The sequence below is a fragment of the Terrapene carolina genome, unplaced genomic scaffold (genome assembly GCF_002925995.2).
Source record: "Terrapene carolina triunguis isolate 2854851 unplaced genomic scaffold, T_m_triunguis-2.0 Scaffold112, whole genome shotgun sequence".
Lineage (NCBI taxonomy): Eukaryota > Metazoa > Chordata > Testudines > Emydidae > Terrapene > Terrapene triunguis.
In genome coordinates this window covers 20,791,419-20,805,403 of record NW_020664463.1, presented here as the reverse complement: position 1 = coordinate 20,805,403, position 13,985 = coordinate 20,791,419, and the positions used below count along the sequence as shown (strand labels likewise).

Here is a 13,985-nt window from a genome sequence, read left to right as displayed (position 1 = left end):
ATTGACTTTTGTGGGAACTATCAGAGCACAGCACCTTGCAGAATCAGGGATGCAGAGCTATTCTGCTGACTCAACTGGCATCCAGGCCCCCTGGACCTCATTACCAACCTAGAAAAATGAAAGGTTGAAAGTCTCTCTGAAGCAACAGGGAACTAGGGGCTGGAATAGAGAGATCCTGCAAGTCTGAACAATATCCAGTATATACGTGCACATTGTGTCAGGAGCAACGTGGGAACCCTACCTACTTACAATTACCTTTTGTGAGTGTCCTGGTTTCAGCTTTTTAATAAGGTAGATTTCATTTCTAGGATATAGTAAAGACTTTTTCTCAGTGTTACAAATGAAGAGTCTGCAGTTCCTGTCTTGATGTAGGTAGAATTCCCACTGAAGTCACTGGAAGTTTTACCTACAACAGGACTACAGAATCAGGTCAGTAATCTATACAATTTGAAAATTATATTTACTCCCCAAAACATAAATGGGCTAAATGAATCCATCATGAAAAACTCCACCCAGCCAATACTGTAAACCCCGAGACATACCTGGCCCAATATTTTAAAAAATAAGTTTGGAGGAAACGAGAGGAGGAGTCTAAACAGTATGTTTAATTGTTTCAGGTTCTGATCCAACTTCAGTTGAACAGTATGTGTATTTCTTTCTTTATTATGCATACATGTTGTGAACTCTACTGTGTTCGTCAGTATGTTTCTTGCTTTCATATTTCTACTAGACATAGCAATTATTTTTTCCATCTTAACTGCTTTGTTTTAAACAGCAAAACCAGCCCATTTTTTAGCATTTTTTAGAAATAACATACTAGAACCAGGTACAGCCAAACAAAAGGCTATTAAGCAAACATGACACCAATTTAAGTGCTTCAATACTATGTGTAAATAGGATGGACAGAGACCACATTCTATTTGCCTTGAAGAGTCCCAGTGACTTCAGTCACTGATCACATGAATAAGACAAATTAGATATGACCCTATATTGGCTTTGATCAGCGCTCCCCAAGGAAAGTCTGACAGAATTTTCAAGCGCCCTGAATACTAATGTTTGGAGTTAGTAGCACCGCCTTTCATAGAAGATAAATGGGGAAAAGTATGTTTAACACGATCCAAGTAACAATGTATTATATGGCAGCTTAATAGAACATGCTGCTTAGCTGACCATGAGCTCTGTTTTGTATATGGTTATTCTCCTTATTAATGCGAGAAGAATGGCGGATGTGTTGTGATCGGCGCAGTCTTAACGACAGCTGAAGACCGATCGATCCAGGTGATTAATATTATTTATTGTGTTATGGTAGCAGTAAGGAACCCCAATCAAGGATCGAGACCCACCTTCTGTTAGACCCCGTACAAATGAAAAATCTAACAGTCAGATTTATAATTGGTGAAAGCCAGCGCAGACTCACTGAAGTCAAGAGAATTATGCCAGTTTACACCAGTGGAGGGTCTGGTACAAAGGGTTTGCAGCAGAAGGATCCAGTCCTCCACTTCCCCCCAGGCATCTTCCCAATAACAAGTCCAGCAACTCAGGTTCGGAGCTGCAGGGAGTGGGTTTGCCCCTAAAGCCACACTATGCCTCTGTATTAATTGTATTGGCCAAGATATGAAAGCATTATTGTATACTCTTAATCAACTGCAACACTGTTAGTGCTAGCTAGAGTTGGGGGGAGTGGGAAAGGATTCCATATGTGGTGATATTCTATCTGCTGCTTCTTATCTGATTCTTCAGATGTACTTATACCATATTTGGAGCCTGATCCTGTGCCTCAATGAAGCCAATGGCAAAACATTACAGCAGCAGGACTGAGCCTTTGTTTGTTTTGCTGTGAAGCCTGATATATTGCCCAATATGCCACCTTCACCTGAATTATCAAAAACCCTTCTTTGTGTCCCAACAGCACTGTATGGCTATGCCTCTTTCAGGCCCCATTATACCACAAATAATCATGTAACCATGACCACTTCACCCTGTATGCTTTTTTCAAAAGATTAATACCTGCAGCAAAGCATTTATTGTATCATTGTTTTTTCCACTGATTTTAGAAAATCCAGGCTGCTGTTGAGAGTTACTGCATAGCACCATGTATTCACTTTTGGAGGGACAGCACTTTACAGAGTTGAGCACAATGGCCCTCAAAACAGGCAGAAAGAGGGAAGGATGGGGGAAGACTGAACATAGCAGGGGTGCCCAGGGCATGTTCTGAGGCACAGATGTGGCCCTCGGAGCTTTAAACTACTCTCTCACAATAGAAAAACCAAGCCAAGTTCTCTTAGACTCATAGACTCATAGACTTTAAGGTCAGAAGGGACCAATATGATCATCTAGTCTGACCTCCCGCATGATGCAGGCCACAAAAGCTGACCCACCCACTCCTGGAATAATTCTCTCCCTTGACTCAGCTGTTGAAGTCCCCAAATCATGATCTGAAGACTTCAAGTGGCAGAGAATCCTCCAGCCAGCGACCCCTGCCCCATGCTGCGGAGGAAGGCGAAAAACCTCCAGGGCCTTTGCCAACCTACCCTGGAGGAAAATTCCTTCCCGACCCCAAATATGGCAATCAGCAGAACCCCGAACATGCGGGCAAGAATCTCCAGCCAGACCTGCGTGGTTCTCCAGCCTCTCAACAGTCGTACCTGACCTCCCCTCTGAGCTGCAGCCTTTGTATCTCCCCAGCTGTGACAGGGCCACTGATCAGCCCCAACTGAGCAGGCAGCTAGTCTCCCTGTTAACCCTTCAGCAGCTGGAACAGCCTAGGGACTGTCTACCCAATGATACATCATCATTTAAAAATGGCCTTGATCAAGAAGAGGCATTTTGTACCTGCTTTTAATGCTTGTTTTAGCCTCACCTCTCAGGCTGACACTAACTGAGTGCTGTTCAAATGCCACAGGGAGTTTCTAGGCCATGCTCTGGAACACTTCTATCCACAGAAAGAATCCCTTCAAAGACCTCGAGTCATGGGTTATAACAATCAGGTTAACATTGAAATCTGATGTGGATTTCGACAGCACAAAGAGTACCCTATGATAACACAATCAGTTGCCTTCATTGTCTAATAGTTTGACTCCCAGTTTCTTCTCTGACAGCCTGGGTCTCCTTCCCTGCTCTGCCACTGACCCATTGTGTAACCTTGGGCCATTCAGACTACGTGCCTCAGTTTCTCCATGTATATAATGATGATTAGAATGCTTGTCCATCACCGTAAAGTGCCAAGAGATGCGTGTTTGAAAGGCGCTACTCGTATGCAAAGTGTTATTTATCCAGTGCCACCTGTGACACTCAAATACAAACTGCAAAGAGGATTATTGCACTTACCAACTAAATGCAAATTTGTACCTGGAATATATCAGCCTGTTTGTTTTTGTTTTTTTGTGTGCTCCCATGGAACAGAGGAAAAAGTAGCTAAAATATGCACTTCAGTTTTCTTGTACTTTACAGATGCCTCAACTGTTTCATTGTGATCTGGGGTTCATGACTCAGCGCTCAGCATGTCCAAAGCCTGGTCTGGCTGCCTCCACTTTCATCCAAATATCTGATTACCTGGAGGTCTTGGAGTAAATGTTATGTCCTGCCTCTGATAGGCGAACATAACGTAAGGTGGGAGCCCGCAATCTGGACTCTGACAGACCTGAAAGAGGGGAGAACAAATGGAGATTTCAAGTCAACGAAATGCTGACTGTTCCTCTTTCCAGCCACAGTTTGGGATGTCCAGCACACAGCTCTAAAACTAATGCATCTACTTACTCCTCAAGGAGTCATTCCGTGGCTTGGAGTGCGGTAGCCCCAAGCAGGAAGGGCAACGCAAGTGAAAGAACAACTCCAAACTGAACTAGGGAGCCCGCAAAGGTGAAAGGATAAGCAAAGATCTGGTTCCCACTCTTGGAGGGAGCGTCTGGACACAGCAATCTGGCACCTATAAAAATGTAAAGGACCACTGAAGAAGGAAAGTATAGACACGACAGGAAGCGATTAAGGGACGGAAAAGGGTTTAAGCAGAGGCAGAGTGTCAGGGTAAGGATGAACTCTGTGTTCAGGAGGTGGTGATAGGCAGATTTAAAGACAAGAAAGACTTGGAAGGGAAATGAAAGTTTGGGGTCAAGGATGACCCTGAGATTTCTGACCTCAGTTTTCAGGCTAGGTTACAGAGGGTGTGACCTGAGTCAAAGAGGAGGAACAAAGAGAGCTTTTTATGCTCAAGATGAGCTCCGGTTTTTCAAATCATTCAGTAGCAGGATGTTAAGGGGCAGCTAGCAGCAAACAGAGGAATGTGTTCTTATGTCTGTTGCACTCATGTAAATCAGGAATAACGCCACAGACTTCATGGAGACACTCTGGATTTACGTCCATGCAACTGGTTTCAGAAACTGGCCCCAGAGTCAAGACAGACAAATAGATGGGAGACAAGAAAATGAAGGCCTGAGTTAAGGGGAAATATAGAAATGGGTATCATCTATAATATTACTATCTAACCCTAGGAGGGAAAAGTTAGATAGCAAAGGGGGCAGAGTTCCTCTTGCTATACTGGGTCAGATCAGCTGTCCATCTAGCCCAGTATCCTGTCTTCTGACAGTGGCCAATGCCAGATGCTTTTAGGAAAAGGCACAGAACAGGACAATTATCAAGTGATTTATCCCCTGTCGCCCAACCCCAGCGTCTGGCAGTCAGAGGCTTAGGGACACCCTGAGCATGGGGTTGCATCACTGACCATCATGTCTAAGTGATTCTCCTATGAAGGCAACCCTAATCACCCATCACAATCCAACACTCCACCAGTGTCCACCCAGCACTCCCATCCAAATCTAGCAATGGTTTCTTGCTGTGACTCCAATCCCTTTGCTGACACAAAGGATTATGGGACTGTGAACAGGACAAGAGATCACAGCTCGTTTGGTGGTCACGGGTGGAGAAAACTTGAAAACCTCTGATATAAAGGTTCCACCAGAAATTAAAAAGGAGTAGTTAGAGAGCTAGGATTGAAATTATAGGAAGAAAGTGCAGGAGACACCAGTTTCTTACATGAGACACTCAAGAGGAGAAAGTGATTGATAGTAAAGAAAACTGCACTGGGGTCAAACAGGAAGTGAAAAGAGAGGGATCTATGGTCCACGGTCAATGGCAAGGTCATTAACCACCCAAAGAGGGTCAATTTTGGTAGTGGGAAAAGGTCAAAAGCCAAGCAAAAAGTGGCTAGGGAAGTTGTACTGGGAGAAATGGTCATAGCTTGGAGGAGGCCACCGTGCTCAGAAAGGGCAAATGGCGATATAAAAGAGTAGGTTTTACCTGAACTGAGTAAGATGTTTTGTGTGAGAAAGGGAAAAGAAATCAAGTGACGATGGAGTGGTTGATGATAGCTATGAAGTAAAGGGCAAGAAAAGGTGACAACGACTGGAGTTGGAAGGAAGTCCAACAAGAAGGGACTTTTCTTCACAGACAAGAACAATAACGCTTTCGAGGAGAGACGTGGAAAAGGGGAAATATAACAAAAATGTGGCATTTATTGTAAAACAAATAATAATTTGCACAGCGATGCCAGATTGCTAGTAAATCAAGGGGGAATGAGGCCCCCAATCTTGAAACTGCAGTGAGGTTATATACACCTTTTTGATTCCTGAAAAGCGAATGTAATCATTTCCTCACAACAAATTGTGGCAAACAGGATGGGAAGAAAAGAAGGTATTCCATTGTCCACAGCCAGCCCCATCAGTGTGCACAGTGATAATCCACGGACTCTTAGATTATATACAATACACTGGGCTTTCCATATCTTCTGATGGACAAGGAGCTCTGACCTGCTGTCTCTTCAGGCTCAAGCCAAGGGAACTGAATTCATGAACAGAATCCATGTACGAAAGAGCACAGGTAGTGTGGGAGGAGATACAAGATGGAGGAAGGTGCAAACTGGTCATTGGCTGAGTAAAGGATAGAGTTATATATATTGATAGTTGCTTGGGGGGAAATGGAGTCAACAGACAGAGAAATCATTGAGAGAGAATGGAGAAGTACCCAGGCTTTGGGACACTGGTTCACAAACTACAGTTCATGGCCCTCCAAAGATCTGCAGTATGAATAATTTTGAGAAACAGAGAATTGGAGACTGAAGCTTGGAAGGGGAGGTGAGTCATTTCTCTGTCACAAAGTGGCCTGATGAATGAAAAAGCTGGAGAACCTCTGTTTTAGTGGATGAGTGCACCAAAGCAAAGGCAGGAACAGGCTGGTTTGAGAAGAACAAAATCCGAAGTGCCGAAGGATTGATCTCTGACAGCCAGACCAAAGCTAGAGCGAGGGTGTTGTAACTTCTGGATGAGTGGGTAGGAGAGCCTGTGAAACATCAAGAACTTCCAGGAGAAAAAAGAAGTCAGGGATGTTAGGATTAACCCCCTAATGCTTACACTAGAAGAGGTGAAGCCAGTATATACATAACAACTGATAAATCCTGAAGGAAAGGGTTCATTAGGCCAAAACTGCCTGATAAATTACCAAGAGTGATCCTGCAGTCCTTAAGCAATACTCCCATTGAATTCAATGGAATCTTGCCCGAATAAAGGGTCTGATGGCCGTAGAAGAAGGTCAGAAAGGTGTTTAAAAAAAAAAAAAAAGGATGGGTAGTTGTGAGTTGAGACTTAGGTCTCGTGAACACTTAAAACTGAAGCTGACATAGCTACAGTGATCAGGGGTGTGAAAAATGCCGACCGGACCCCTGGTTTAGATGCACCTATATCGATGGAAGAATGCTTCCATCAACCAAGCTACTGTCGCTTGGGGAGGTGGCATTCCAACAGCAATGGAAAAACTCTTCTGCCAGTGTAGGCTGCACCCACACTACGGGGATATACCGGCATAACGGCTATATAGCAAGGCTGCTATAGTCCCCACAATGTAAACACAGCATAAGGAAAGTTGAAGTCTAGATTTGACAATGTCAGCCATGGGTCTGTCACATATGAGTAGACACATGTGTGCGTGCATGTGTGTGTTAGACATGTGTGTGTGTTAATCTCAATGGTTAAAAAGTTAATCAAATTTAAAGCATATACATTTATATAGTCCATAAAATTAGTATTTAAAGATTAAAATCTGTACAAGTAGGAAAACTATCCTACTGTGCAAAAGACAGTTATCAGCTCTCAAATGCCATTAAATAATAGTAACTATTTATATTATGGTAGCACCTCAACTCCCCAGTCTAGACTCCACTCTGCTACATGCTGCACTAGTTCATAAGTAGAAATAGTCCCTGTTCCAAACAGCACCGTACATTTCTGCCTGTAAGATGATTGATTGTCAGTGAACTGTAATTCTGCCTCCTCCTCAGAGGACTAATGATTAGACTTATTGTAAGCAACTGTATCTGAATCAACAACAGCATGATGCAGAATTTTATAGGGATGCTGTTAAGTAGTGTAAGGCTCAATGTCTAGGTTTTATTTTTTAAAGAAGGATTTTTACATAAATTAAAATACGTTGAAGATTTAAATAAATAAATGTAAAGACTAAATTAGATTTAATTATTTAAACATTTCCATGGTGAATGTTAAACCCAAACACAGGAGAAGCAGAAAATATGACTGTCCATAAACACAAAGTGAAAATGACTGCCTAGTTTCTTGGTTAACTTTGGAGTAAAGTAAAAAAAAGTGTTTTTTTTTTTAAAGTGTCACAGACACAAAGCAAACTTGATGTTGTTTCCATTCCTTCTCCTTCCATAATCTAGTGGTATCACAAATAAGACATATGTTTACATATAATATTTTATCTTGGCAGTGTCATTGTAACATATATATTTGGCAATTTAAAACAAAAAATGCTCTCCCCAACTCATCTTTTTCCTTATAATACTAAAGAATGAAGGGCCTATAATAATATCTGAAAACATTCAGAGAACACGAGACTTCATAAAGAACCTGTCAACATTCCATCGCAGCTTCTGATATTTTTGGATGTACCATATCTGTCCTCAGAAACCACCTTTATGACCCATTAAAAAATGAACAGATAAAGCAGAAAAATCAAAGGTTCTGATCCAGCATCTACTGAAGTCAATGGCAACATTTCCATTGACTTCAGTGAGAGCTGGCTACAATCAGGGCACAATGGTTCAACTCATTATTGCTGTTCTCCGGTGCAGGAATTCTGCATTAGCAAACATATGATCGATCTCAAGGCCTGATCCTGCAGCCCTTATGTGAATAGTCCCATCGGCTTCAACGGGCCTTCCCATGTGAGCTAGGGATGTAGGACAGGGCCCTTTGTAACACCATAGGCTGTAATCTATCTTTCTAAGACCACTAAAAGCAGGAAGCAGTGACCCAAAACACCTTGTCTTACCTGTGGCACAAAGGGCAATAAATGTTTGTGCATGCTTCCGGATCAAAAGCAACTTGTCTTTAGGTAGAGGCAGTTTTCTTAGAATGTGTTCAATGAAATCATGTGGCGTCACTGCTGCAAGATTCCACTTCAACTTTCCCAGCACCACCAGCTCCCACTCCTGAAGGAAGAAAACAAAAAGAAAAACCATAGGCAAGCCTGACGAAAAAGAACAAAAAGCTTACTCATTTTACTGATTGTAATTATATCACTGCTAAATTGGTTTTGCTTAAACCTTTTTTCAATACGCCTCTGAAGCTTTGAAGTTGTTGACTTTGCTTTTCCTTCATTTTTTTTAAACACTGGAAATGTCAAGCTACACTGAAAATAATGAGGCCTGGCAGCTCCTGCCAAGATTTTACTTTTTTTGTAGCCAGTGTTGAATGCCCACCCAGAAAGTTTAGCCTGCAATTAGATATTGCCAAGGTCACTGTGGTCCTTCCCTAGTAACTTATTTTAAATGGCTAGAGTGCTTAATTTATAGCCATTTAAAGCCCAGTGGATAACTATGCACACAAATAAGCAAGACATACATTTTCTTTTTCCACCGGGAAAGTCAGCCCCACAGCATTTTCTCTACAATTGTTGTTTTAGAGATGTCCTTTGCTTCAAACTGTATTTCACATATGCCACAGCAAGTTTTGCAGAAGGGAAACGCGTATAACACATCCAAGAAGAAGATTGTAAGACATCTGACAATGTACCACATAGGACCCAATCCTGCATTCTTTGCACACACAAAACTCCCCGAGACGTCACAAGAAGTTTTTGGGTGCACAAGGAATGACGGTTCAGGCCCTTAAAGTGTGGTTATGCTTCAAAAAGCAGTTATATATAAAAATGGCACCTTCTCATGCAACAGATCTGCTCTTTGGGTGCCTTCAGAGCCATGTTTCCTTCCTTCAGTCTCTAAAATAAGTTTTTCATACATTTTACTGCTGTTAGTCCTACAGAGCCATCACAGATCAGAGAGAGGGAGCTGGATTCCACTCCACTTCATGCATCATCAGAATTATTAACTACATTCCATTTATAGACTCTTTAATCTCAAGGATGCATGAGCCTGCAGAAAGCCAGCAGCACTCTCAGAGCCCAGGTTGAGTTTGTAGGGCTGGCAATTGGAAAAAACATCTTTTTTACTTGTGAACTTAGTAGATCTGAACTGGCATCTGTGAGAGACAATAAACATGGAACCCCACAATGGCATTTTTACAGTCACTTTTCAGAGTAGAACCCTACTTTAATAGATAACAGCTATAGAAACTGCTATTGGGATAATATAGAACCCTTCAAAACCTGGAAATCTTCTACTGAAATGTTTCCATAAGGGTGACTTGAAACCAGTCCTGCATAATTTCTCAAGAAAAATCATAAAATATTTTAATAAAATGACAATTAAATTCATTACGGACTGATCTTTCTAACACTACCAGATACAAGCCCCAATTCAGGAAAGCATCTTTATTCAGCAAAGCACTTAAGCATGTGTTTAACTTTAACTTCCCCTGAAATCAAAAAAGTTAAGCATGTGCTTAAGTGCTTTCCTGAATTGAGGCCACAGTGTTTATTGCCACAGGTAGTACCACTGGTGGAACTATTAACAGTGTATTAAGCACAGCAGCATTTTGGGGGCAAGGCCCTTCCTTTTAGATTGATTTTGCAACCTTTCCACAGATGGAACTCCACTGGCTTCAATGGGTGTTTCACGTAAGAAGTACTTGTATGAATTCAGGGCCAGATTCTACAAATTAGGATCTGTGAGAACGGAACTATTTGATTGAAATATGCACTCTTATAAACTAATAATACTTAGCACTTACACAGTACTTTATATCTTAAAAGTGCTTTGCAAATATTATTTAATCAGAAATCATTTAAATAAAAGTAACTTTTTTCAGCTCTCTCACCTTAAGATCTGATCCTGAACTCCTCACTGAGGAGGAGGCCCTTATTTACAATTACGCTTAACAGAGCTGAATTTTGATAAATTTCACCCTTATTGAATTAACACTGGGAGCTACATTTACAAAAAAGGCACAAATGCCACCCATGATTTTCTAAGTTATAAATGTATCACTTGTACTGGCAATTTGTTAATTTCACAGTATGAAGCACTCCATCCTACTCTCACTAGAGTCAATGGCAATACTCCCATTGACTTCAACAGGAGCAGGATGCAACCATAAATGAAAGAAATTTAGAAACAAGACTTACTGCATTAATAGTGAAAAAAGTTTGAAAGCAAATTTTCCAAAGGGTGATAAAAATCCTCCATAAATATTTATTTTATTTGGTACGTAACCTGAATAAAACCAAGTGACATAACATGGGTTTTTAAAAAGTCCCTCATATTGCAGACAGCTCCTTTAAAACTGAAAGCAGAAAAGAAACTACAAACAGAAGAGATTCTGGCAATGGTTCAAAAATGAGGTCATTTCCAATTGTGCATGTCTGACACTGGATGGCAGTGCAGCACCAGAGCACCAGAAAGAAAGCACCTTTTACAAAGAACCCAGCTCAGAAAGTTTCTTGCCCATTTAAACACATGTACATATATGTATGTGCATGCTATCAAAAAGAGATCTTCTGCTAACTACGTATAAATCTCTTAAAAAACACAAACAGTAACCAAAGCCTTCAGATTATCTCTGAGGGCATTTGCTAACCATTGTGTTAAATAAATAAATAGGAAAAGGACAAGAATATTAAATATTAGGCAATTATATACAGTACATTCAAAATGAATGGGGAGATGTCCCCCTCAAACAATCATGCTATTTTCATACAGGAAACTTATTTTGATCCCTTTCTATCAGTGCATGAAAATCTTTAACACCTTCAACTTTTCAAATATTGTTTAAAAAATTATAAATGGGCAGGGAAATGTATCATTTGTTGGGCTCTGGAAGGAGGGGGGAGGTTGTCAGCACAAGAGCTGATGGTGGAGGGGGACACACTGGAGGTAGAGTGGGGCTGCTTACCAGCAGCTCTTGGGGTTTGATGGAATTGTCCGTATATATGCAAAGTTTCTCTGCAGTGAGGGGGATTGTCTCTTTCAGCTTGGAGGCCAAGAACATGCAAACTGCCCCCAGCAGCTGCAGATGGCACTTTCTGGTGGGCACCACAGCTAAAAATCTGTCCAAGTAATTCATGGCTAGGGGGAAAACCTCTTCTTCACACTTCTGCTCTTCACAGACCTGCAATCAAGGAGTGGGGGTGAGGAGGAAAGCGAGAGAGAGAAGAAAATAAGTGCTCACATGAAATTTACCAATGGCTCTAAATGATTTTTTTTTTTTTTTTTTTTTGCGGGGAGCTAGATTGGGGGGAGGGGGCGATCTCTGGAGCGGCTGGGAAGGCTGTCAATCGGCTTTCACATTCCTTTGGTTCATTCAGTAAGAAATGAATTAAGTCACAGTGTGGGAGCCGAAAGCCCATCGAGCAGCAGCAGCAGCCGCCGCCTCAGACTTTGCGACCCAATTTTTTCTTGGTTTTTTTTTTTTTGCCCTTTTTGGATTTCGTCATATTTTCAAAAAATAAATAAAAATATCTACACCGCCCCGGGGGCCCCTGTTTTTGGAGCGATGGCATCACCAGGCGCCCCCCTATCATTCCCGACAATTGTAAAAATTCCCAAGGGGGGTGTTCCCCCAGCCCTGGGCCCGCGATTCGGCAAGGGGGGGAGGTGGGGTGGGAAGAGCCTGGATCCTCAGCAGGAGAAAATGGTTTCAAAAAATGATCAAAAATCCAACCCAGGGGGCAAAGGGGCAAATTTCACATGAAAACCAAGAGGAGGGTCTGGGCTTCCCAGCCTGGGGGGGATGGGCGGGGAGGGGTCCCCCCAAAGCGAGATCTTAAGGGGAAATGATGGGGGCTAGCGCAAGGCTGCAAAGTCTGGAGGGCTCTGGGCCCACAGCCGCCCTTGCAGGGTAAGTATTGGGGAGAGGGAGGGATTCCCCGGCTCCCCGGGCTCCCCAGCAGCCACCCCTCAAGCTGGGGGCCAGCCGTGCTGAGACGGGGGTGTATTTCAGATCCATTCTTTTTTGGGGTGGGGGTGGCTCAGCGCTTCTAAGCAGAGTTGCATGCAAAGCAACATGGCGAAAAAATGGCACGTCCTGAGCACTGCATACGTGGGCACAGAAATACTTGTTGGGCAAAAATCAAGGGGGGATCGGTCACCCCTTGTTTTTTGCACGGCATCTGGGGCAGCTCCCCTCGCCATAAAAGCCTCACTCGAGCAGATCCAGTAGCCTGGGGGAAGAGGAGGGTTTTCTTTTCCTTGTTTTGCAAATGACTTTTGCAACTTTCCTTCTCCCCCATTTTGCACCCCTCTTTGCAAAGCAGCAGCCCCGGAAGGGCAGTTTTCTTCACAGGTTCACACTCAAACGACCGAGACACAATCATTTCACATCCCCTTCTGCCTCCCCCTCCCCACCACCACCCGACAAGAAAAGCACTGAATGAATTAGCAAAAACCATGATCTGGGGGGAAACACTGCAAGAAAGAAGGGACAAAACAAACTCAGGAGAGCCTGCAAAAGGGTGAGCTATGCAGCCACCACCCCTGTGCAAAGGAACCCCCTAAAATCCCGAACTAGGGGCAAAGAGGGGAGACAGACCGATGGGGGGGGGAGAAGCTCTGCCTCTCAATTTAATACAAACCTCCAACATCCAGGTCGCCACCATCCTCCTCATAAAGGGCTGGATGTCCTTCTGGACGCATTTGAAGTAGGAACATTGGGGCAGATACCTCTCTTCTATGGTTAACAAATTGTGCAAAACGCGGTCATCATAGAGCAAGTTCGGGTCGGGCAGAGCTCTCCGCATGGGATCCACCTCGCAGCACAGCAGCTCCATGTTTCCAAAGAGATCTCCCTCTTTCTCTGATGGAAAAGTTTTTTGGGGGGAGGAGGAGGGGAAGGAGGGGGCAAAGGAGGAGGGGTGAGTGGGTGGGAGGCAGACTGCAGGGCTTTCCAGCTCCCTCCTGCTTCCTTGAAAGTTCTCTCTCCTCTCTCTCGCTCTCTTGATTTCTAGCCTAAAGTTGAAGCAAAAGTGACGCAACGCACTAGGGCAGGCAGTTCTCTCGCTTGTTATTATGGAGAACAGCAGCTGGTCAGATGTAACATCAAACGCGTTTTTTCCCCCCTCTATAAGCTAACAAGGAACCAGGAGGCCCTTGTATAGGGCACACACACACAAAATGACAGCTTCTCTTTTTCTTCGTTACAGCGACCAAACAAAATCGCTCCAGACTTTCTGCTACACCGGGCAATCTGGATCCCCATATAAGTTTTTTCTCTCTCTCTCTTTTTTTTTTAATTCCTTATTGCAAGAACAGAACCGAGTGGTATCAGCTTAGTTGTGTGTGTGTTAACCATGCCATTTCCTTGCTCACTGGAGATCCTCCTGCTTCTTCCAGATTAAACAGAAGCTTTCGGATACCCCTTTCCCCACACACATTTTCTCTCTCCCCCCCTCCCCCCAATCCTCCTGACCTGCAACCAGGAGGAAAACTTTGCTTGCCAGCGAAAGACTAAAGGCAAAACAGAGACCGTACAAAAGAAGATTCCAAGGCTGTGTGCTTGCTGATGCTTGTATATTTTGCAGTATTT

At 43.1% G+C, this 13,985-nt stretch overlaps 1 protein-coding gene across 1 annotated transcript in view; it reads right to left on the bottom strand.

Annotated features, from left to right (window-relative positions):
- Positions 1 to 13,362, bottom strand: part of CCND2 (cyclin D2) — a 65,206-nt gene extending 51,844 nt beyond the window's left edge. Inside the window, exons 1-3 of the mRNA XM_026652308.2 lie at positions 13,036 to 13,362; positions 11,358 to 11,573; positions 8,338 to 8,497 (exon numbers count right to left, since the gene is read on the bottom strand). Coding sequence (XP_026508093.1) covers positions 8,338 to 8,497; positions 11,358 to 11,573; positions 13,036 to 13,230 — 571 coding nt within the window. The 5' untranslated portion in view covers positions 13,231 to 13,362. The remainder of the gene's footprint in view (positions 1 to 8,337; positions 8,498 to 11,357; positions 11,574 to 13,035) is intronic.
- Between the last annotated feature and the right edge of the window lie 623 nt (positions 13,363 to 13,985).